This window comes from Gigantopelta aegis, chromosome 4 (assembly GCF_016097555.1).
Source record: "Gigantopelta aegis isolate Gae_Host chromosome 4, Gae_host_genome, whole genome shotgun sequence".
In the NCBI taxonomy this organism is placed as follows: domain Eukaryota; kingdom Metazoa; phylum Mollusca; class Gastropoda; order Neomphalida; family Peltospiridae; genus Gigantopelta; species Gigantopelta aegis.
The window spans coordinates 30408573-30434096 of record NC_054702.1 but is presented as its reverse complement, the minus strand read 5'-3'; the positions used below and the strand labels follow the sequence as shown (position 1 = coordinate 30434096).

The window sequence follows — 25524 nt, the reverse complement described above, 5'->3', positions numbered from 1 at the left end:
TGTCGTTAAACATTCATTCATTCATTCATTCATTCATTCATTCATGGCTAACTGCTTGTATATTTAATAATTTATGAAAAACAGTTGTCTAGTCCTGTGTACGCATATTTTCTCCGTATTTAAGACGTAAACAAATCTAGAAAAAATTATGAACACTGTTTGTAAATTTAGTCATTCATGTTTATGATCACCAATCTATTAAACATTGAATCTTTGTATAATGAGTAGGTCTGTCTTATCACTAGAATGCTTTAAATTATTAATGTGAAATAAACTATATGTCTGCCATTTCACTTATTCTCAATCTGGGAAACAAAATCATAGTTATTTCTGTTTATTACAGCTCTGTAGTCTGTCTTAATCATTTTGAATTTTTTGTTTTAATATTCTGCCATTTATACATTTATTAGTTAAATATTAATTGAATATACCCACAAGGAGCAGAGTCCACTTTTTAAGACAGATTTTGTTACTTGGTAAGTGTTAAGTACTATGGTGATCTTATTCTTATTTCAGTTGCTTTGTGCTGTGTGTATTGTTCTTTTGACTGCCTTGTGCAGAGATAAGATTTTGATATGGGAATACGGTTTTGACATTCAGATTGCTATTGTTATTTCAGATGAAGTTACAAAAAAAAGTAAAAATATCAAAGAAGCAGAAAAATGTGGGGTCCATGTGGTGTCAGAAGATTTTCTGTCTGAAGCCAAGTCTGGGAGCGCACCGTCCCTGATTCAGAAACATAGTATAGCCTCCTGGGGAGATGATGTAAGCATTTTCTGTGTATTGTGTTATGCATTAAAAATATGTTAAGAACAGTCGATGAGGTTAACAGTAGGTTAATACATATTAAGAAAGTTGAGAATGATACTGGTATTACATTCTCAACAAAATTCTATTAAACAAAAACAATAACATATAAGTATTATTGATCACTTGTGAATGTTGATCAATTGTGTTTTACAAATATATGTGTGTCTGCGGGGATTTTACAGTCATAATAATGGGAATTGTAAACTTGATAAATGTGTCATAACACAGGTTATGCTGTCCATATTTTGTGGTAACGTGATTTTGATTATTGTGTATAGAATATTATTACATACCTGTTCAATCTTACTATACTATTACAAACATCAAATCCGTGCAACAAAATAATCTGTATTAGCACATGTGCGATCCGGACTGGAACTTTTATATGGGGAATCCCCGTTTTGTTTTTACTGCAGTTAGAGCCTGACGTCATATATGATTTACAAATGACGTCACATCGTATTTGAAACATTACACAAGGCTGCCCTAGAGTATGATTCTTAACGTTAAGTACATCCATGAAAGGAGTTTTGATCATAGATTTAACAAAGTGTTGTTATGATGTTAAATTAAAAAACGTTTTTGTAAAACATAAAAGAAGGTATGTTATTTATTGCACTCGTTTATTTTGTGAAAGAACATACCACTCGACCGCTACACGGTCTCATGGTATATATTCTTGCGCAAAATAAACTTGTGCAATAAATAGGAAGCGAAAACAACGTACGTGAAGTTTTGTATGTTGACCAGCCTAAGAATTACTTATGAGAACTGAATCAGGCCTGGTGCTTATAAAACGTTTAGAATCTAGATTTGAGACTCTTAATAGTCTGAGACAGTAATGTCACGGCAACGCCATACAAATACTATGCGTGTGACGTCATTTGAGATTGAGTCTGAACTCTAAAAGTTTTATAAGCACGGGCCCAGATCCATAATCAATATATTTTCCATTTTAAAAAAACAACTACTTCTTTTTTTATGTTATGACATACGGGGGAAATCATGCAATAAATATTAACCCATGCTGTTCCTTGTAGGTAATAAATTGAAATTCAAAATTGTCCCTTTTACAGATCTAAAACTTCTAGACTTTTGTAAATTGGTTCTGCCCATGTTTCTTGAAGAAAAAAAGCTCACAATAATCTTCAGCTTTTTAAGACTTAATCATTTTCCAGATTTTTTGTCTAAAAATCATTTAAATTCCAGGTCTTTTGTTTTATACATTGTATTGTCTGTATTTAAGTGTTCATTATGGTTTTAAATATTTTTAGTCCTTTGATTTTAATATACATTGTTGAATTTTTAGCCAGCTAAAAGAATAGGAGAACCACTTCGCATGAAGAGTGCTCCAAAGAGTGCAATGACCGCAAAAGAAGGTAACTTTTTATCAGCTGAAATAGTTAACGAAATAAAGCTTTGACTAGTTGTTATAGCATGCATATTCTTAGGGCTGAGTTTGGAAAGATCTTAATACAGACTCAAGACATTTTATTGTCTCAAAGTAAAAAGTTGAGATATAGGGAATAACTGGTTACTGTCTTAAGATACCAGCTTTATCCTGCGAAGGTTAGAATGGCGAATGCAGCGCGGCTCTGCTGAGCTCCATTCGACCTGAGAAGGATAAAGCCAATATCGTAACACAGTAACCAGTTATATCTTTTATCCTGCAATCCTACAGGAATATTCGGAAAATAATTATTTATTCCAGTGTACGAAAATAGAGTATTGTCAACCTAGCAATGCTTTTGCAGCATGACGTCATACAAGATACATGACGTCATTATTTGTAAGACGCTAGCTGTATTCTGACACATTAAAAATACAAAACGTTCTAAAGTTTTGTATTTTTATCGCAAAACTAAAAGTTACTTGTATTTACTGTACTTCAACAAATGATTTAAAGAGTATGTTTATTGAAAATCTACTCTTAAAAACTTAAGTCGAGTCGGGTTTATGTCACGTGACCTATATTTTTGGTCAGTGACCGAAAATATAGAGATTTATCTAGTCATCATATCTTGCCAATGTATACAGTGATTGCTGGATAAATAGGTATTATGTTTCTGATGGCAGCAGTGGCAGCCTAAACTTTACATTAATGCTTAATGTTAAACTTTCGAGTTAGATCAGTTTCTCACAAACTATTAGTCCTAGGTCACTGAAACTGTACTCCTTCCCACAGAGAATGCCCTTTTTCATACTTGGGATTTTACTACAAGTTATCTGAGCTGATTGTTTTCTTAATTGCATACAGAAAGAGTATTTTTTGTTATTTCCAAAACACATTTACATTTCTTCTTACATTAAACCAAACCGAAATTGTTTAGGCGCATGGGATGGACTGAAGGTTTATTGTTGCACCTATGGATGTTCATCACAGTGCTCTGAGAATATATATAGTAGTCGAGACATTTAATTCTGCAGATTTCTTGTTCAGTATAATATTTTCACATTCAGTAGAATATCTTGATATAGGTAGTAAATATTTAGATCTAGAAGGTTAAAGTTTGTTTTATTTAACACCAAGACCACATAAAAACATTGAGTATTGAATGTTAAATATTTGATAATTCTAACCCAAAGTCTTCAGAAGAAATGTGTTTCACAGACAGGACAGTCCATCCTACATCTCTTGATAAACCTGTAGTGGGCCACTAGTTGTGATGGGGGGAAAACTACAGGTCTTCCTTCTTCTTCTGCATTCAAACACTGTTGGTTACGGCTGTTAATTTAAATCAGGATTTGTATGTTCCTGATGAACTGTTTGGTGTTGATAAGTTCACATTTGGTTCCCTATAGCTTGTCTCTAAAGTGCATCGGTATTGGCCAAGAGCGTGTTCTCTCGAAGGAAACTGTCTTAGTAACAAGTCTTTCAAAGAGGCGAAAAACAAGTTATTTCCTAATACAATAGCAATTATCTCATGAAATTATTTCTCCAAATTAAAATAAAATTGTTTAATCAGTTGATTGCTCGCTTGAGGTACTTGCATCGCAGGAGCAAACAACCTTAGTGGATCCATTCAACTGATTGGGATTTTTCTCATTCCAACCAGTGCACCACAAATGGTAAAATGCTGTGGTCTGTGGGAAAATGCATATAAAAGATTCCTTGCTACATTAGGAAAAATGTAGTGGATTTCCTCTGATGACTGTTGGTCAGAATTATTAAATGTTTGACGTCCAATAGCCGTTGATTAATTAATCATTGTGCTCTAGTGGTGTCATTAAACAAAACAAACTTTAACTTTTTAAAATAAAATTTGACAATTGTTTTTAAAATTTGAATTTGGTGATTTCCAGAGCTAGCCTTGCTACCAAAAGAGCAAGATCACACCCTATGATCACACCCTATGATCACACCCTAAGATCACACCCTATGATCACACCCTATGAAGAACGATTTGTGAGATACTGAAGACGTGTTTCTCTCTTTCAGAGGCCAGGTATACAAAGAAGGTGCCAGCGACGATGAAGATGAAAGTCAAGGGTGGAGCTGCTGTTGACCCTGATTCAGGTACATACTGCAGATTTATAATCCTTCCCACAAGGAACGCCTTTTTACATACTCTGGAATTTACTATAAGTTATTTATTTCTGAGCAGATTGTTTTCTAAATTGCACACAAAAATAGGGGGGGGGGGTGGTTGCTGTTCTTTCCAAAACACTTGGCCTTTTCTTCTTACGTCAAACCAAACTTAAATTATATACAGAACATTTTTGGAGCAGGATGGGATGGACTATAGAAAGATATTTAGGGATAGTCTAAAAGCAGGGCTCACCTTGATCGTAGCCAGATAGCCAGTTGCCAATTTTTATATAAAGTGGTTCCAATATTTATTATTTTTTTAATAAAAGATGTTTAAATTAGCCATTTTTTAAATTAATTTTCAAGGAAGTATTTCACGTTTCAAAAAAAATTGGCTACAATACAATTCATGCCTATGTGAGCCATGAGCAGTGATCAATGACTTTAGTTACTGACCTTGATTACTGGCCTCCGTTACTGGCCTTGATTATACCTTGTCTGTTTTGCATGAAATGCATTAGGAGCTACGTCATGGCAACCAGAAGCACATTGGATTTGCTAAAATTTATAATTTGAACAGGAAGTTTATTTTGTTTAATGACTCCACTAGAGCACATTGATTTATTAATCACTGGCTATTGGATGTCAAACATTGGTAATTCTAACATATAGTTTTGGAGAGGAAACCTGCAACATTTTCTCCTTAGTAGCAAGGGATCTTTTATATGCACCATCCCATACACAGGATAGCATATACCACAGTCTTTGATATACCAGTTGTGGCTAGAATGAGAAATAGATCAATGGGCCCACCGACTGGGATTGATCCTAAACCGACCACGCATCAAGCAAACGCTTTATGACTGGGCTATGTCCTGCCCCTTGTAATAAATAAGTAATTATACAGTTAAACATGGGCTAGAATTGGTGTCTTTAACACCTTTATTTCATTCTGCCCAATGACTAGAATTGGTGTCTTTAACACCTTTATTTCAGTCTGCCCAATGACTAGAATTGGTGTCTTTAACTCCTTTATTTCAGTCTGCCCAATGACCTTTATACATTTTATCTTGCTTTCTTTCTTTCATACAGGTATGGCAGAGACCGCTCACGTGATCCAGGAGGGTGGAAGCATCTACAACGCTGTGCTTGGATTGGTTGATATTGTCAGGGGAACGAACTCTTTCTATAAAATACAAGCCCTTGAAAAGGACAGTGGAACAGGGTATTAGTAACAATGTTTTGTTGTTGCAAATTAATATACACATGCTCCAACAGACCCCTGTTGAAAACACCCACCTGTGGTACAAATTGTCTCTTTATATGGTGCTATATTTTAAACACTTTGAAAAGTGTATTTTACATTAGTTGGTACATCAAAGGCTTTTATATTTACTGTCCTGTCTGTAGGAAAGTGTATATAAAAGATCTGTTGATCCTCCCTCTCTCTCTCTCTCTCTCTCTCTCTCTCTCTCTCTCTCTCTCTCTCTCTCTCTCTCTCTCTCTCTCTCTCTCTCTGTGTCTCTCTCTCTCTCTCTGTGTCTCTGTCTGTGTCTCTGTCTCTGTCTCTCATTTAATTATACATCAGGACACCAGAAAATTCCATTAGAGAATCGGATGGCCCTGATTGTACGGTAGGCCTTATTTGGACAAAAATGTATTGCAGTAACATCCCAAACAACATTGGTTTCACAGGTTTTCTGATCATGAACCAATCAAAATGAAGGAACCTGTCCGACTAAACAATATTTTGTTTGGGTGTACCAGCCTTAAATCTAGGTAATGGGTTTGCATGTGAGCTAAGTGGCTCAGTGGGAAGTTTAAGGCCACCACACCGACCAATCACAGACAGTTCAGATAGTTGAGACAAGACTTTGTGTCTAGCATCACATGCTTTCAAGAACCTGATGCACTTTCCTGTCCTGGACGTAGGAACCGGCTGATGCCGACACCTGCACCCAGGACAGGCATGCGCTACAACAGCTTGATCTGAATGTGTACGTTAAACTCTCTGACCTGACCTGACCTAAGAACCTAATTGAATATAATATAAGTAGGAAAATAAATTTAAAATAAATAATTAATGAAAGAAAGAAATGTTTTATTTAACGACGCACTCAACACATTGTATTTACGGTTATATGGCATCAGAATATGGTTAAGGACCACACAGGTATTGAGAGAGGAAACCTGCTGTGTCCACTGTCCCTCCCCCTCTCTCTCCCTCTCCCCTCTCTCTCTTTTTGTTTCTCCCTCTTCCCCCTCCCACTCTCTTCCTCTCTCTCTCTCTCTCTCTCTCTCTCTCTCTCTCTCTCTCTCTCTCTCTCTCTCTCTCTCTCTCTCTCTCTCTCTCTCTCTTTCTGTCTCTGTCTCTCTTCTCTCTTTGTCTTTGTTTCTTTTCATTTGATTCACATTGATTGATCTCTGTTTCAGATGGTGGGTGTTTCGTTCATGGGGACGTGTTGGTACCACAATAGGAGGCAATAAAGTGGAAAAGTGTTCCAATCGGGCGGAAGCTATTACTACCTTCAAGGCGCTGTATGCAGAAAAAACAAACAATCCGTGGAATAATAGGAAAGATTTTAAGAAATTTCCAAACAAGTTCTATCCACTTGATATAGAATATGGAGAGGTATGTTGAAATGGAAGCTAATTAACTTGATATTTCAAGAATGTAAATTTATTCACAAAACGTACATCAGACCTGTTTTTATCCGGCATTCAGATGATGCCAGAAACTGGGACAGTTACATAAAAGGTCTTATGTCAGAGCTGAAACTACAATATTTTGTTGATTTTCACATTTATTTGTAAATAACTATAAATTAATCGATCCCATGAATAATCTTTCCATAATTAACGTAAGAATAAAAAAAAAATTAAATCATGTACTGGACGACAAGAAGGGTTTCCTGGATAATTTCTGGCTAAATATAGAGTGGTCACCATTTTTGTTTCTTTGCCAGTTGTCTTCAAAGAATTATGGGAAAAACTTAGTGTGTTGAATGTATGCATAAAACCATGATGTCACTAGTTAGTGAGTGTGACACACTCTCAAGATTCCCTCTAAAATACTTTTCTCTTTTTTCTGCTAGTAAATGGAATTATTTGGTTGTAATTTTTTTATAGGCATATAGCTGAAGGTATAAACTGTTTCGAAGCAAATATTACTGAAATAAAAAAATCACAGGAAATCATTTAACTTTGAGATAGCACCTACTACATAATCTGGCTTTATTATCTTCAGCTTTTGAGGGGAATAATGCACTCTGCTCCCCCAGCTCCCACTTTTCAGCTCCCACTTTTAACACCTATACATACCTACTATACCTGTTTATGTATCTGGCTTTATCATCTTCCCCTTTTGAAGGGAATAATGCTCCCTGCTCCCCCAGCTCCCACTTTTAACACCTATACATACCTAATATACCTGATTATGTATCATTAAAGATTGGTGCATTCTTGGGATAATTTGTCTTGTTGATTTAATTGCAATTTATAATTTTACAGGAAGACGATAATGTAAGAAGCATTGATGTGAAGAATTCCCACTCGAAACTGCCCAGATCTGTACAGGATCTCATCTGCCTGATATTCAATGTGGAAAACATGAAAAAGGCCATGCTAGAGTTTGAGGTGAGACTTTTTGTTGCATATTATAATGGTTGGCTCCATTGTTATGATTAAAGCTAATATTGTCATGGGAACCAGGGCTTTAGATATCACTAATTTGGGCACAACCGGGACTTTTATCTTTTCTGAGTGCAGGAAGGTCATTTTAGTTCAGTGCTGCCAGTAACAGCTGCTGTATTTCAAGTTATTTTAATGTAATTAAACTTAATATTTCAGTGGTTTTGAAGTGAAATATGTTGAGGTCAGATATTTGTACTTAATTTGGGCATGATTATTTTCTATCCCACATGACCTCAAATGATGGAGTCTATTATTCTTGTGGCTATTCTTGTAGGAAGCACTTGTATCGTGTGGTATTACTTTTAATGTTTTTAAAAATGTGAAGTTATCTTTGAAACTAGCATAGCAAAACACGTCATTATACCGAACAAAATATTCCCTAATAATGATTGATTATCTTTTATCAGCATACCTGACAGATTCTATATTGGCTATTTAAGGTGAATCGCTCTGTCATTTGTAATGTTTTTATTTAATTGTCTTGAAGAGGGGTAAATTTAATTGTTTAAAGATGAGTAAATCACATGAAAATTAAAAATATCTCAGTTTTGGGGGAATTCCTGTTTAACAAGGGTCCGGTTTTGAGGCGTTTCACTCTATACACATATTCACATACATGTGCAGATGCATTAACATTTCTCATGTCTTACTTTTAAATGGGGCGCCGCGGGATGTAGCCCAGTGGTTAAGTGCTCGCCTGATGTGTGGGTGGTCTAGAATCATTCTTCATCCGTGAACCTATTGGGCTATTTCTCGTCCAAGACAGTGCACCTCGACTGGTATATCATAGGCCGTGGTATGTACTATCCTGTCTGGGATGGTGCATATAAAAAGATATCTTGCTACTAATTGAAAAATGTTGTAGGTTTCCTCTCTAAGGCTATCAGAATTACTCAGTGTTTGACATCAGTAGCCAATGATTATAAAATCAATGTGCTCTAGTGGTGTCGTTGAACAAAACAAACTTAAACTTTATTTTCAGATTGACTTGAAGAAGATGCCTCTGGGAAAACTATCCAAGAAACAGATCCAGTCTGCCTATTCTATCCTCACAGAATTACAAAATGTAGGACTCGTGTTAAAGTGTTGCAGCCACATTCTGAGAAAAAAATATTTGTGTCAGCTGTGTTGTTAATTATTTATTTATGTCTTTGTATCTCAACATAATACTGGGTGTAAATGTTTCTTCTTTGTGTCTCTCTCTTTCTCTTCCCTTTATTAATTTCGCAACAATGTTGGAAGTAAATAACATGGAATTTATATGCATGCATTTTTCCCCCCTGGTTTACAGTAGTCCATTCTTTTGATGCTCATGTTGTGGATGAAGTAGCAGCTCCAGAAAACACAACCCATTGCAAACGACTATGTAGGTTACATTTTTACTGTAAATATAGTTCTATTCACTGTTTCTCATTTGATATGCGGAGCTAGACATAGCCCAGTGATAAAGCGCTCGCTTGATGCGCGGTCGGTTTGGTATTGATCCCCGTCAGTGGGCCCATTGAGCTATTTCTCGCTCCAGCCAGTGCACCACGACTGGTACATCAAAGGCTGTGGTATGTGCTATCCTGTTTATGGGATGATGCATCTAAAAGATCCCTTGCTGCTAATCGGAAAGAGTAGCCCATGAAGTGGCGACACAGGTTTCCTCTGTCAATATCTGTGTGGTCCTTAACCATATGTCCGACGCCATATAACCGTAAATAAAATGTGTTGAGTGCGTCATTAAATAAACCATTTCCTTTCATTTGATATGCCTTAGCTAATATAAACTTGAAAAATGTTATGTGCTTTTGTGCATACTTTTTGCATTGCAATGATATGATGCATTGCTTTAAGATTACTTCAAACCATTTTGTTTCCATAGCTGATTGAGAAAGGTGGTACATCCAGTCAGTTCTTGGATTGCTCCAACAGATTCTACACATTGATTCCTCATGATTTTGGCATGAAGAAACCACCCATGTTGGACACAGCTGAGATTATTAAGGTTGTTATCTCTTCTTCTTTTTTCTTCTATAAGTACAAATAATATAGAGATTACTAAATGAGGTACTATTAAGTACCATGTTGATAATGATAGTATTATAAATCATGTACGGTGCTGATGTTTTATAAATCATGTGATGTGTTGATGTTTTAGTAACCATGTGAAGTGTTGATGTTTTAGTAATCGTGAAGTGTTGATGTTTTAATAATTATGTGAAGTGTTGATGTTTTAGTAATCGTGTGAAGTGTTGATTTTTAGCCATGTGAAGGTTTTTTATTATTATTATTTTAAATCATGTGATGTATTGATGGTATAAATCATGTGATGTATTGATGATATTATAAATCATGTGACGTATTGATGGTATTATAAATCATGTGATGTATTGATGGTATTATAAATAATGTGACGTATTGATGGTATTATAAACCATGTGAAGTGTTGATGGTTTTAGAAATCCCACTAAGTGTTGATGGTTATAGAAGTCACATGAAGTATTGATGGTTTTAGAAATCACATGAAGTGTTGATGGTTTTAGAAATCACGTGAAATGTTGATGTTTTAGTAAACATGTAAAGTATTGATGGTTTTCGTAATTATGTGAAGTGTTGATGTTTGAGAAATGTGAAGTGTTGATATTTTAGAAATGACATGAAGTGTTGATGGTTTTATAAATCATGTGAAGTGTTGATGGTTTTATAAATCATGTGAAGTGTTGATGGTTTTATAAATTGTGACGTATGCATGTTTAAAAATCATGTGAAGTGTTGGTGTTTGAGAAATCATGTGAAGTGTTGATATTTTAGAAATGTCATGATATGTCGATGTTTCAGAATAAGACTGATATGCTGGACAACCTGCTGGAGATTGAGGTGACTTACAGTCTTCTGAAGGGTGGAGACGAGACGGAGGATCCCATCGACAGTCACTACAAGAAACTCAAGTGTAAACTGGAGGTTAGCGGTCTTTGTTTTTATCATAAGAAACTCAGGTGTTGAGATTAGCTTTCTTTGTTTTTATCATAAAAAAACAAGTGTTGAGGTTAGCTGTCTTTGTTTTTATCATAAGAAACTCAAGTGTTGAGGTTAGCTTTCTTTGTTTTTATCATAAGAAACTCAAGTGTATAATGGAGGTTAGCTGTCTTTGTTTTTATCATAAGAAACTCAAGTGTAAACTGGAGGTTAGCTTTCTTTGTTTTTATCATAAGAAACTCAAGTGTAAACTGGAGGTTAGCTTTCTTTGTTTTTATCATAAGAAACTCAAGTGTAAACTGGAGGTTAGCAGTCTTTGTTTTTATCATAAGAAACTCAGGTGTTGAAGTTAGCTGTCTTTGTTTTTAATCATAAGAAACTCAAGTGTTGAGATTAGCTTTCTTTGTTTTTATCATAAAAAACAAGTGTTGAGGTTAGCTGTCTTTGTTTTTATCATAAGAAACTCAAGTGTCGAGGTTAGCTTTCTTTGTTTTTATCATAAGAAACAAGTGTTGAGGTTAGCTGTCTTTGTTTTTAATCATAAGAAACTCAAATGTAAACTGGAGGTTAGCTTCCTTTGTTTTTTGTCATGAGAAACTTGAGTGTTGAGGTTAGCTGCCTTTGTTTTTATCATAGGAAACTCAAATGTAATTTAGAGGTTACTTTTACTTGTTTTATATCACACCAAAAATTCACATGTAAACAAGAGGTTAGTTGTCTTTGTTGACATCACCTATATATATATATATATATATATATATATATATATATATATATATATATATATATATATATATGTTATCACATGTACTTCTATTGGATGCTGTACAGTTACATTTAGTATATTTAATTACCAAAATAAACTTGAATAGAAGTTTGTTGTTTACTGCAACAATTGCTCTGCTGATTTCTAATACGATTCATTTTGTTTGCAGCCTATGGACAAATCAAGTGACATGTACAAACGGCTACTTGATTACACCAAAAACACTCATGCTACTACCCACAACCAGTATGCACTTGAAGTTGAAGATGTAAGTTAATAAAATTTCAGGTATTATAATATAATAAAATTGTACATCCCTAGCGATTTGCTCAACATTCTGCAAAGCTGTAGTAAAATCTTGAGCTTTTATTCACTTGTCATTCAGGGACTGGATGTAGCCCACTCAATATACAGTCAAAGGTTGTGGTATGTGCTATCCTGACTTAGTGCATTAAAACGATCCCTTGCTACTAATGGAAAAATGTAGCATGTTTCCTCTAAGACTATATATCAAAATTATCAAATATTTGACATCCAGTAACCAATGATAAATAAATTAATGTGCTCTAGTGGTGTCATAAAACAAAAACTTTTAACTTTATTTATTGGAGAACATTTTATGCCCAGAACATTACAGAGTTGCTGTGGAATATGTTATTGTCTTGCAGATATTTGAAGTGGCCAGAGAAGGGGAATATGGCAGATACAAATCATTTGAGGAATTGCACAATCGTCAGCTTCTGTGGCATGGATCTCGTACAACAAACTATGGTGGTATCTTATCTCAGGGTCTCCGAATCGCACCGCCAGAAGCTCCAACTGTGAGTAACTGCAGTAACATATCAGGTGGATTCTGTTCAAACAGACATCTGTATTTTCTGGACTGTTGTGTAAACTGGCATGATCTCAAATCCCGTTTACTGACAAATAATAATAGTTTCTGGCACGAGTCCTTTTGTAAATGTTTTTTTTTAAATGAGTCAAAAAAATCAATCCTTGGTGCAAGCTTTAGCGACAAGTGTCAAAAATATTTTCTAGTTCAATAATTATTATAAAATGCACTGCGTATTATTTTTCTAGTTCAATAATTATTATAAAATGCACTGCGTATTATTTTTCTAGTTCAATAATTATTATAAAATGCACTGCATATTATTTTTGTATCGCGATGTCACAACCTTGCTCACAGTTGATATATATTATATCACTAGAGGGAATGCATGCAGTGTCACATATTACTTGATGTCACCTACTACCTTTGATTATGGAATGATGTAATAAACGGGTAGCATCTTTATCTCCTAAACAACAAGTTTATTTAACCAATGAAAAGGGCAGATTACCGTCTTAGGGGACGTGTGCTCGACATTTTTTCTAGCACTGCTTTTTGGCACCTTTCTACTGGTTGATAGAACTAGAATTAAATTTCTTTTGCATTCATTGCAGTATAATATCATCTCATTGGTAGCAACATGATTTTGTTCTTATCTTATTTTCTCAATCCCTGATTGTTTTAGTTGTTTATTCTTTTAGACTGGCTACATGTTTGGGAAAGGTGTGTATTTTGCCGACATGGTCTCCAAGAGTGCTAACTACTGCTGGACATCCAGATCCAACCCCACTGGCATCTTGCTGCTGTGTGAGGTCGCCCTTGGTAACATGTAAGTCTGTGTATTTGTTTTCAAACAGTTTTAACTCAAAGCCTTAAAGGAAAATATTATTTAATTTCTGAAATGTCCCTGGGGAGAGAAGGTATCATATGTATGCATCCAAATCTCCACCTGCCCTGTTCCATGATGTGTGAGTGAGCTTAATGTTTCATGATATTGTGCAGTGAGCTTTTCAGTATTAACATCCTTCATTTGGTACATATTTCAAAAGCTGAGGCACCTCGGACAGGGCTAGCTCGGGGTGATCAGAAGATTTCGCCAAATTATCTCAAATATGTAAAACCTATAGATATTTTCTAACAAAATATCAATCATTACACACATTTATTTTTGCCAAATTAAAAGCAAAATTTGCCAATTGGTGAATTTGGTGTGTGGCAGAGCTAGCCCTGCTTGTACTTTGGTAATGATTTACAACCAGTTATTGCCAGAAATCGTGACCACATTAGTAAACAAATGGGGGTTTTTGGTATTCAATTACCATATGCATTCTGCTCATGGAATATACAGTAGAGTGTGAATTTGTATGTTAATATAATCCGTCTCATCCTCCTTATGTAAGAAGAAAAGTAAAAGTGTTTTGGAAATAACAAAAAAATACTATTTTTGTGTGAAAGTTACAAAACAATCGGCTCAGAAATAATAACCTATAGTAAATTCCATAGTGTGAAAAAAGGCGTTCCCTTTGGGATTGACCATAGAAATGCTTGGTGCCCTTGCAAAATATTTCATTAGGAAACGGTCTTCGGATTTTCAGATTGCTCTCCAATAATTTGATCTGTGTCCTCTGAAATTCTTAAATAATGCTGGGAAACCTGTATATGTCTATTGTAGGTCTTGTAAAAAGGAAATTCTTTATTCAAAAGATTAAAAGTAATATTTAAAGTAAGGTTCATACTTTTTATGATTCCATATGTGAATGGTATACATATATGGGGTTACTGTGAAATATGCTCTCATAGGCATAAAGTGTTTTGCATTTTAAAAAATCTTAACGTAAATGCTCAAAACCTTTTTGAAACAAAAACATATCTCTATGTTGATCTTCTGTAAACAGGATCGGATTAGTCTGTTACACTGGATAGTCCTAACCAACTAAATGTTATTCCATTTGACTTTCATCTGTGAGACAATCGGTTATTTTCTTAAAACATTTATGTCTTGATATTCCTATATTTTAGCTTTGTACTTGTATAGCCTTGTCAAAATGTGATAACCACCAGTACATTTCATGTCTGTGGAGTAAAATGTTCTGACTTACCACATTTTTCTGAATATCAGTTTGAATAAATGGCTTTCTGCAGTTAAAAATAAGCAATTCCCTGTAATCCTGTTGTACTGTAAAAAAAAATTCAGTTAAATAAAATATATATTGGTCAAAAATGGTGATAAATAAAAGTGAACTCTTTTATTACAGGCATGAACTAATACATTCAAGTTACATCACCTCACTGCCCAAAGGAAAGCACAGTACAAAAGGTATGGTATATACTATTGATTGAAACCCTATTTTGTTGTACAAAGAACAAACCAATCTGGCACAAGTTTACTAACTTCTGAGGTCCCCACCTATATACATACACTACATGTGGTGACTAGATTACAGAACAGTCTATTTAAACTACATTTAAACAGTCAAAGATAATCAGATGAAGGAAATTTATATGCAAAAGAATATAATTAACAATATAACATCTTCCATTTAGTCCAGGCGTAGCAACAGGAGTTTGTTCATTTCTCGATGAAACGTAAAAATCTATGTTGTCAGGGGACATCATATCTAATGACGTCATTTTATATAGAAAAATTGTCTTATTGAGCGTTATTGTATATGGACCAAAAATAATTGAGCTGCCAAGTACTTCATTTTTTTTTATTTTTTTTTTTTACTGGAAACACCGAATTGGATCTGCAGTCCACATATAGATGCTGATACTGCCGCTTCTCAAAATTCTAAATCTGGACCTGCTGTACCATAATTGCACTTGATATTTTAATAATAACACAGATGCTCATATTATGTAAGGACAGCTTCCACTCATGATATAGTATTGCAGAATCAATGTCATAGTCCAGGGCGGGGGGGTACATAGCCCATTGGTAAAGCATTCGCTTGATGTACAGTTGGTCTAGGATCAATCCCTGTAGGTGGGCTCATTGGGCTATTTCTCGTCCCAGCCAGTGCACCATGACTGGTATATCAAAGCCTGTGGTATGTGCTATCCCGTCTGTTGGATGATGCATATACAAGATCCCTTACAACTAATGGCAAAAAATGTAGCGGGTTTCCTCTTTATAACTATATGTCAAAATTACCAAATGTTTGACATCCAATTGCCGATGATTAATAAATCAGTGTGCTCTAGTGGTGTTGTTAAACAAAACAGACCATAACTCACAGTCGTGGATATTGTACTATGAGCATGATCGAGTCACCTCAGGTCCGTCTCACCTCTTCCTACCAGGTTCAGCCCACTAAAAAAAGGAACCAGGCTGAGCTTGGCCCATTTACTTTTTCTTTACTCGGACATACTTGCCCGGGTCAAGCCCTGATGATTTTAGGCAGTGTAAACGGGGTATTACTATTAGATTGAATATTTGTGAATATGTATATATATATATCTTGTTGTTATTAATTTTTAATTTAACAAATTTCAGGTATTGGTATGACCTGTCCTGACCCTGCCAGTAACTATACAATGGATAATGGCGTACTCATACCGATGGGTAAAGGAACAAATTCTGGAGTTGCTTCCAGTTTGCTCTACGATGAGTATCCTTTTCTGTTTGATGGCATTCAACATTTTATGAAAAGTCAAGAGCTTTTTATTGTCTTTTTTTCTTTTCTATTTGTGTGTGTCTGTTTACGTGTGTGTGTATTAGTGGATTTTTCGTAAATGCCTTTTTATATGCAGCCCATGGGATTTCAAATTTCATGGGAAACAATTCTTTCAGTTCTGTGCCTTGTGATCATGGGAAGCCATCTGAAACTGTTTTTAAAAACAATTATATATATATATATTATTTTTGTTCAGTAGTCATACTCGATATAATAATCATGCGAAACGAAATTTCTTTTCCGTGATTTTACTGACGCGGTACCAAAAACTTGTTTAGTGAAATCTGAAGGCCTGATATGTATCTGCAGGCATTAAAATAATATATGACTGGTGTTCAAGATGGACGTAACCATGATTGAGGATTATTTCAATTGATGAGTGCAGATTTAATTTAACGTCTACTGAGATGGAGTGGTGTGGAAAGAACAGGAATGTTTGACAGTGCCTCAACATGTTTAATTAGCAGCTTTCTGTAGTGTGCGACAAACGTTTGAGAAAGTCACTAGTCTTCAGAAGCTTTGGCTTTTGCCCTATGTATTATAGTAATACAGCTGATAATTTCCACTAGCCCTCACAGAAGCTTTGGCTAGTGCCCTATGTATTATAGTAATACAGTTGATAATTTCCACTAGCCCAGACCAAAATTTTACTAGCCAGGACCGGGGTCCAACGTGGTCAGACAGCCCACAGAAAAAGCTGATGGGTGACTGGCATGTACGTGACCCACCTAGCCACTAGAGATCAGCAACTTTCACAATTGGAGAGACAAAGATTGGGATGTGGAGGTGGGCAGCAAAAGAAGTTGAAAGATAGGAGCTTCCACGTCTGGGAAAAATCAGATGGAATTCACAGGAGAGAACTGGGGCAGTGGGATTTATAAAAAGAAAAACCATTGTTAACAGGCAGTTTTGACACTTGGTCTGTAGGATGGAAAAAACCCCACACGGCCACATAGGTTGCATTTTTCAATTAACAGCAAGGGTATTTTTATATGAGGCTTCCTCAGAAGATCTTTGTCACAAATAGGGGTCCAGGAATGGAATGTCGGGGTTGCATGGAACGATAAAAGAAAAGGGCAATAGAGGTAGGAATTTTAATTCTTTGATTATGGATACTGTATAACACCTATTTCATATTTGCATTATCATCCTTAACAGTTACCAGATTTATTGTGTACGATGTTGCCCAGATCAACATTAAATACTTACTGAAGACAAAATTCAATTACAAGTAGTGCAGTTCAACAAGAAAAATATCTGTTGCGGCAGTGGAATCCATGAAACAGAGGATTTGTGACATTGTAATGTTTTTTGTGACGTTTTCTAGAGGACTTTTACCTTCATTGTTGGTTTTTGTAAAACCAGCAGCCAAGTTGTGATAGTATTTTTAGTGTTTTATAAAATGTTACCACCCAAGTGATACTGGTAAATTTGTAAATTCAGTTTCAGTGCTGGTTTGATACACTGAAAGCAAATTTCCCATTAAAAGTATCCATCATTCTTGTAAAACAGAGAAGCTATAGTCCTTCCCAGCATTCATGAACATTGCTTTTTGTAAACAATTTCACTTTGATTTGATGTGTGAATAAAAGTAAAAGTGTTTTAAAAATAACAAAAAAGAAACCACTATTTTTGTGTAGAATTTAGAAAACAGTCTGCTCAGAAATAAATAACTTGTAGTAAATACCATAGTAAGACGAGGACATTTCCAGATGGGAAAGACTATAGTACCTTCCGTCCTACCTGTCTTGTCTGGAAGCTGGTTTAGAAAAAAATAACTAGATTTTCACTTGCACCTGTCTAAAGAAAATCTTTGAAATTATCTTCAATATATGTAAAAGGTTAAGTCTTAAAAAAAAATAGTGAATCTTATAATTTTATTGTAAAATGTAAAAACACGGCATATGTCTTGTCTTCTTTTTTTTTCTTCTTTTTTAAAAAGTAAAATACAGTACTGCTGTACAGTACTAAACCAGTTCTCTCAGCTGATGACTGTCACCCATATCTACAGGGAACATTTTGTTTTCAAAATTTTGATTAGTGATATTTCTAGTTGATTGAAAATTGATTAGTAACTACTTTTTAATGTTTAAAAATTGTGTAGCGATCTCTGAAACATGCGTAGCGAATCGTGATGCGATACTGAACAAAATGTTCCCTGGTCTACGACTGGTAGTTTGACAATCAGTGAAAAGAGTATGTTGTGTTGTAGTGGTAGTCATTACTAGACACCAGGATTTCCATGTATAGATGATCACTTCTAAGAACAAGTAGTGTTTTCGTATCATGTTTTCATTTAATTTGTTTAGCTTTAGTTGATTGTTTTTGTTCTCTTTTTTTTTCAGATGAAAAATTGTGATCTGCTATTCAGAATTTATTTTTCTGTTATATTTCATTTCATGTGTTATATATATATGCAGATCATGTTTATGAAAATTGTATCTTTTTTTAAGGGTATGGGGCAATAGCCTTTATATAAAACCATATTTTAAGGCAGACAAAGACACATCTTCTCTAGCATTTGTATCCACTGCATGTTATTGTGCTAAAGAATCCATTTGTATTACATGTAGGTTTTTAATTCTGCAGTTAGTAAGCAAGCAAGGAAATGCACTGGTTTATTGTGATATTAATTGTAATCTCTTATGAGATTTGGTTCTCAGCAAAGTAGAATATCAGTATGTGATAAGATCAGTATCATTCCATAATTCTAGAAATTAAAATCACAAGCTTGTGTGGTAATAATCATTGGGGTAGTGGGTATTGCAAGCACATTTGCAGGGGGTAATGGGGGTCGAAACCTGTCTCCAGTGGAGTATGATTTAACCACTACCACCCTTGAAACTTCATTGGCCATAGTCTAGACCTGCCCCATCATAAATTCCTGCATATGCGCCGGCATTGGCCGCAACCACACCAAAATATACCTACCTCCAGTGGAGTATGATTTAACCACCACCACCCTTGAAACTTCATTAGCCACAGTCTAGACCTGCCCCTGCATAAATTTCTGCATACACACCCCAAGATATGAGTGCCCCGTTTGTGTAGCTGGAAAAGACCCTATATACTATTGTGCCTGAATTCCTTTTTTCTTCTTTTTTTGGATATCTTTTGTGTTCAAAATGTGTACTATTTTTTATGTCTTAAACTAAATATGTTGTTTTTAGTTTTTTTAATATTCTGGTTTATGTTACTGCAAACAAAACCGTACCAATTTATATTTTTAGACATGTTTTCTTTGTTGTGTTTTTTTTTGGGGGGGGGGTTGTTGGGGTTTGTTTTATATAGACTAAGTGAACAGCAAAATGTGCTGTGTAACAAATAGTTTGTAAATGTAAAGCTGATATGATTATTTTTATTTTTATGCACAGTATAGAATAAATCACATTGATGTTTTGAGTTTGTGTGTGATTTTACAAAACATTCAACCCCACACATGAAGAACATGTTATAAACCATATAGGGCCACTGTTGCTAATGAAAGGGGCAACTGTTAATGCAAGGGGCAGTTGTTGCTAATAAAAGGGGCAACTGTTGCTAATGAAAGTGGCAACTGTTGCTAATGAAAGTGACAACTGTTGCTAATAAAAGTGACAACTGTTGCTAATGAAAGGGGCAACTGTTGCTAATGAAAGGTTAATTGGATTATGTAATGGAAAGTATTTTAGTTTTTTACCCATACAGTCGTATTCAGGAAATGTCTATCATGTAAGAAGGAATCGTTGTGAGAGTTTTAATGAAACCCGTCTAAACGGACACCCGTGGGAGTTATGGGACCAAGTAATAAATCTCTTTTATAAGGGGTATTCGGTTTAGAGAGGTTACGTTCTGTACACATATTTAAAAATGGACTGTCAAAAATGTCAGGTTTTGAGGGAATTACAGTTTACAGAGGGTTTGGTTTTTAGGGGTTTCACATAGTAGTGTATTTCTTTTTTTTAATCATTGAGGGAAAATTTCTGTAGACTCAGTCTTATTGACTGTTTGTCATGTTGAAATTGATTCATAAAAATCCATGTGACAAAACCATTAGTATATAATTAAATTTATATCTGCACAATGCCAGTCTAAAGACAATTTTCACAATGTCATGACTGAATTACTGTCGGGCAAGCTAGAACTCATTGGTTCTGAATGGGTGAATTAAAAAAAATTATTACCAGTATTTATTTTTGGGGTGGGTGGGTGTTGCAACCCCTATTATAATCGCTAACGATAATTACAATATGCATTGCACTTGCAGTGCAATCACAACCCATAATGTAATCCACTTTTCGAACATGAATATAATGAGATTTATTTTGTTGTATATGATTGTGTTTTCACTGGTACGTAGTCTTAGCGTTTTTAGAGCAATTTGAATAAATTCCGTATTTTACAGAATTCATTAGTGAAAATTTTGCCAGTTTGTCTCATGTGTCATGGGCTGGAGAAAAAACCTTGTCTGAAGAATAAATGGTCAAAAACACTGGTCCAAAGTAGATAATATTGCTGTAGATTATGCTAATCAGAGATTGTAGTAAGTTCTGGAATTATAAAGGCTAGTGTTAAAGTCTTTGATTTTGGTCGTTTGAAACAAATTGGAAGAGTATTAGATCATAGTGTTCACGTTCTGAAGTACTGTGATATTGTTAACAAAGGTGAAAAGAAAAACCTACAGACTGCAAAAATGTAATGTAAGAAGGGAAAACAGCTGGAAAGGCAAGAGTGGATGATAGACAAGAAATAAACTTGTTTTCTTCACCTGTTGTTATATCATCGACATAGTGGTTCTAGGATGGGGTCTTCATCAGTGTATATACTGCTTGTGCTCGTACAGGTAGCATTCATTCTCCAGTACCCAACAGTCAGCAGTCATTATGTTCTCCAGGAGTCTGTCGCTATTCTGGTAGTTCTCCAGGGGTCGGTCGCTATTCTGGTAGTTCTCCAGCAGTATGTGGTTGTTCTGTTAGTTCTCCAGCAGTACATGGTTGTTCTGATGTTTCTCCAGCAGTACCCGGTTCTTCTGTTAGTTCTCCAGCAGTACCCGGTTGTTCTGTTAGTTCTCCAGAAGTATGTGGTTGTTCTGTTAGTTCTCCAGCAGTACGTGGTTGTTCTACTAGTTCTCCATCAGTCAGCCACTGTTCTGTTAGTTCTCCAGCAGTACGTGCTTGTTCTGCTAGTTCTCCAGCAGTACCCAGTTGTTCTGTTAGTTCTCCAGCAGTACGTGGTTGTTCAGTTAGTTCTCCAGCAGTACCCAGTTTTTCTTTCTCCAGCAGTATGCGGTTGTTCTGCTCTCCAGCAGTATGCGGTTCTGTTAGTTCTCCAGCAGTACCCGGTTGTTCTTTCTCCAGCAGTATGCGGTTGTTCTGTTCTCCAGCAGTATGCGGTTGTTCTGTTAGTTCTCCAGCAGTACGTGGTTGTTCTGCTAGTTCTCCAGCAGTACCCGGTTGTTCTGTTAGTTCTCCAGCAGTACGTGGTTGTTCTGTTAGTTCTCCAGCAGTACCTGGTTGTTCTGTTAGTTCTCCAGCAGTACGTGGTTGTTCTGCTAGTTTTCCAGCAGTACCCGGTTGTTCTGTTCTCCAGCAGTATGCGGTTGTTCTGTTAGTTCTCTAGCAGTCAGTGGTCCTGTTAGTTTTCCAGCAGTACACGGTTGGTCTGTTAGTTCTCCAGCAGTTTGTCCTTCAATAATCGGTGATCCTTCTGTTGGTTCCCCGCAGTACGCGATTGTTCTGTTGGTCCTTCAGTAGTCAGTAGTCCTCTTGTTAGTTCTCCAGCAGTAGGCGGTTGTTCTATTGGTTCTTCAGTAGTCAGTGGTCCTTCTGTTAGTTATCCAGCAGTAGGCGGTTGTTCTATTGGTTCTTCAGTAGTCAGTGGTCCTTCTGTTAGTTCTCCAGCAGTAGGCGGTTGTTCTGTTGGTCCTTCTTTAGTCAGTGGTCCTTCTGTTAGTTGTTCAGCAGTCCGTGGTCGTTATGTTCCATCTTCAGCGATCAACGATCATGGAGTTGGTCTTCCAACAGTCGGTGTTTTGTTCGTCTTCCGCAGACATTGGTCGTGTTGTTGGTGCTTCAATAGTTGTATTGTCCTCGAACGGCCTGTGGTTGTGTTACTCGTCCTGAAACAGCCTGTGATTGTCCTACTATAAGAGGCCGTGTTATTGGTCCAAGTTTCGTATTTTTGTCTCTAATCACATTACGTATATATGATGAACTGGCCCTTCTCGGGATTACGTCTTGGACCCCTCTAGAAGAGCTTGAGCAATCAGCACTTGGCTTTCTATAAATATTAGATGTTAAAACTATTGAACCTAATTTCTAAAAATTTTAATCCGCCAAGTTTTTTGTATTTATATCGCCTTTTCTTAATTTAACATATTTAATACAAAATATGTATGGGACCTGGGACCCATAAATGTATATTATTCACAGTCTCAGTCTCTCTCTGTTTCTCTCTCTCTCTCTCTCTCTCTCTCTCTCTCTCTCTCTCTCTCTCTCTCTCTCTCTCTCTCTCTCTCTCTCTCTCTCTCTATATATATATATATATATATATATATATATATATATGGGAGGGGGTGGGGGTGAGTGGAGTGAGATCTAAATGTATTATATTTTATCGATGCAGGTCGAGAAGCGCGATGCTTTAAATCAATAAACACTATCGTGTAGGACTACAACAAATCGCATCCGAGAACGCACCTTAATTAAACATTTAGTACACCACACGGACGACCCTAGTTCACTTCACCTTAAAAGTGTTTGGTCCAGCATTTAATCTCTCAATACATTTACCTGCCAACCCAACGCTGTTAATTGGAGTTCCAATTCAGGTTTAAGCACACTGTCCTGGGAACACACCTCAGCTGTGTGGGCTGTCTGTCCAGGACAGGGTTAGTGGTCAGTGGTTAGTGAGAGAGAAGAGTGTGTAGTGGTTATACACCTTCCCACTGAGTCGTTACAACTCGTACTAGGTGGGAGCCGGTACCGGGCTGCGAACCCTGTACCTACCAGCCTTATGTTCGATGGCTTAACCACGACACCACCAAGTCCGGTTTCAAATCTTCATTGATGTTAATATTTATTTGTCATAGTTTGGTCGATATATTACCCACTGTCCTGGACATACAGCCCATATAGCTGAGGTGTGTGCCCAGAACAGCGTGCTTGAACCTTAATTGGATATAAGCACGAAAATAAGTTGAAATGAAAATGACAATGGGTTTCCTCTCTTATTATCTTTGTGTCTTCTAACCACAATGTCCGACATCAATATAACGATAATAAATTGTGTTGTTCAGTGGTGCGTCATCAAATCATTTCTTCTAATCACTGTCAATACTACCGCGCAAATACTAACGAACAAATGACACTAGGAATATTGATGCTACTGGTGCCAAGAAACACTATATTCAGCAGGGTGTATTCTGTTTTGTATTGTTGTTGTTTATTTATTTTTTGTTTTAATAGTGTTTGATCAATATGACCATTTGCATATATAACTGATGACACGAGATGTTCGATAACTTCTCTTGATATATATATATATATATATATAAATACACAATAATATAAAAGGCAGGCGTGCAGGAATTTTAGTAGGGGACGGGGAATTAAACTGGTGAGCGAAGTTTAAGGGTAGGGGAGAGTGTCAAGACATGCTCCCAGGCAAATGTATTGAAAAGAAAGAAGAAAAATTAATTCAGTAGGGGTAATTCGATTCCCAAACATCCCTCCCCTGCACACGCGCCTGTTGTCTCCATCCAGATGACGGGTTTTTTCAAAGCACAAAAAGTCGGAAGCAAAACGCTTGCAGCTAAACAGTGGTAACCGGTAAAATTAAAGTAAAGTTTGTTTTATTTAACGACGCCACTAGAGCACATTGATTTTTTTTTATCTTATCATCGTCTGTTGGACGTCAAACATGGTCATTCTGACATATTTCTTTAGACGAAACCCGCTGCTGCCACATAGGCTACTCTTTCCGATAAGCAGGAAGGGGTCTTTTATATGCACGTTCCCACAGACAGGACAGCACATACCACGGCCTTTGATGAACTAGTTGTGGACCACTGGATGGAACGGAAAATGGCCCAAACTGCAAATGGGTCTACTGAGAAGGACCGATCCGATGACCGACCGTATCACGGGCGGACACGCTACCGCTTGAGCTACATCCCGCTCCTATTCAGTGACGGCGGTCAACGCTAAAAAAAAAAGAATCACGATTTAGCAATTCATATTCAAAAGTAACGAGTTTCAACTCATTTAAATAATAATTCTTGGGTGATAAAACTCCAAAAGAGTAACTAATCGCTGCTTGAAACTGGGTAGGCCCTTACTGTGCTATTCAGAAGCCAAGAAATCGCGTTAATAATTTTTGAAAATAACAAAATTGGGTTATATACAAAATAATCTTTACAATAAAAAAAATAAGAATAAAAGTTTAAAACTGGCTAATTTTGCTGTTTAGATGTTAAGAAATCACATATAAAGCCATTCAATAATAAATAAAAAATATTGCCGATGGAGTATATCCCCGGACACCCATAGACGATTCGGACCCTGGTCGATGCCTCCTCCCCACCACCCCACCCCTGCCTCCCCCTACACACACTTAACCGGTGAAATCTGGTGCGTTTAATACCATCTGAATAAAAAACATTACATTATATTACTATGCAAAATAATCCTTAAAATAGTTTTTAAATTATTGGTTAAAAATGGCTAGTTTTGCTATTCAGATGCCAAGAATAGGCGTTTAAAGCCTACCAATTACGTTCCTTGCTTAATAACAACCCTGATCATTGCCCCCACCCCCTTAAAAAAACGACCCGACGAGACTGAAGGCGCATGACTCGACCCTACCTATAAACTTCGCTTGCCACAGTCTAGACACGCACACACACACACACACACACACACACACACACCCTCCCTGCTAAAATGTCTAAACACGCGCCTTAGTGTTATCCATCGACTTGACCTTTTTGCCTTTCGGTCACTGCTTGACAATAGGTACATCAAAAGCGTCCTTTTAACCTTGGTTGAACTTCCTTTTGACGTCTTAATTTTAAAGCTGCACTGTCGATACTCCATTCTGTATTGAAACAGAACTACAATTTTAATTTCAACTCGATAGCAGTGAATAATGTTAGCTGCCAAATGTCAAATAACAACTATGTTTTTTTGAGGCGCGAGTCCCAAGTAGGCCTACCCTTGAAGTAGTAGGCCTAGCTGATGGGAGTGCGTAGGCCTACTCTTCTGTTCGAATATTTATA

The 25524-nt window shown here is 36.3% G+C and overlaps 1 protein-coding gene across 1 annotated transcript in view; it reads left to right on the top strand.

Moving 5' to 3' along the window:
• The window catches only part of LOC121370357 (poly [ADP-ribose] polymerase 1-like), a 52796-nt gene extending 33129 nt beyond the window's left edge, over nucleotides 1-19667 (top strand). Inside the window, exons 13-27 of the mRNA XM_041495520.1 lie at nucleotides 620-765; nucleotides 2120-2189; nucleotides 4250-4327; nucleotides 5432-5564; nucleotides 6773-6971; nucleotides 7850-7975; nucleotides 9015-9098; nucleotides 9900-10022; nucleotides 10856-10978; nucleotides 11929-12027; nucleotides 12428-12580; nucleotides 13293-13420; nucleotides 14847-14908; nucleotides 16088-16202; nucleotides 17434-19667. Of these exons, the coding sequence (XP_041351454.1) occupies nucleotides 620-765; nucleotides 2120-2189; nucleotides 4250-4327; nucleotides 5432-5564; nucleotides 6773-6971; nucleotides 7850-7975; nucleotides 9015-9098; nucleotides 9900-10022; nucleotides 10856-10978; nucleotides 11929-12027; nucleotides 12428-12580; nucleotides 13293-13420; nucleotides 14847-14908; nucleotides 16088-16202; nucleotides 17434-17503 (1709 nt within the window). The 3' untranslated portion in view covers nucleotides 17504-19667. The remainder of the gene's footprint in view (nucleotides 1-619; nucleotides 766-2119; nucleotides 2190-4249; nucleotides 4328-5431; nucleotides 5565-6772; nucleotides 6972-7849; nucleotides 7976-9014; nucleotides 9099-9899; nucleotides 10023-10855; nucleotides 10979-11928; nucleotides 12028-12427; nucleotides 12581-13292; nucleotides 13421-14846; nucleotides 14909-16087; nucleotides 16203-17433) is intronic.
• Nucleotides 19668-25524: the final 5857 nt, after the last annotated feature.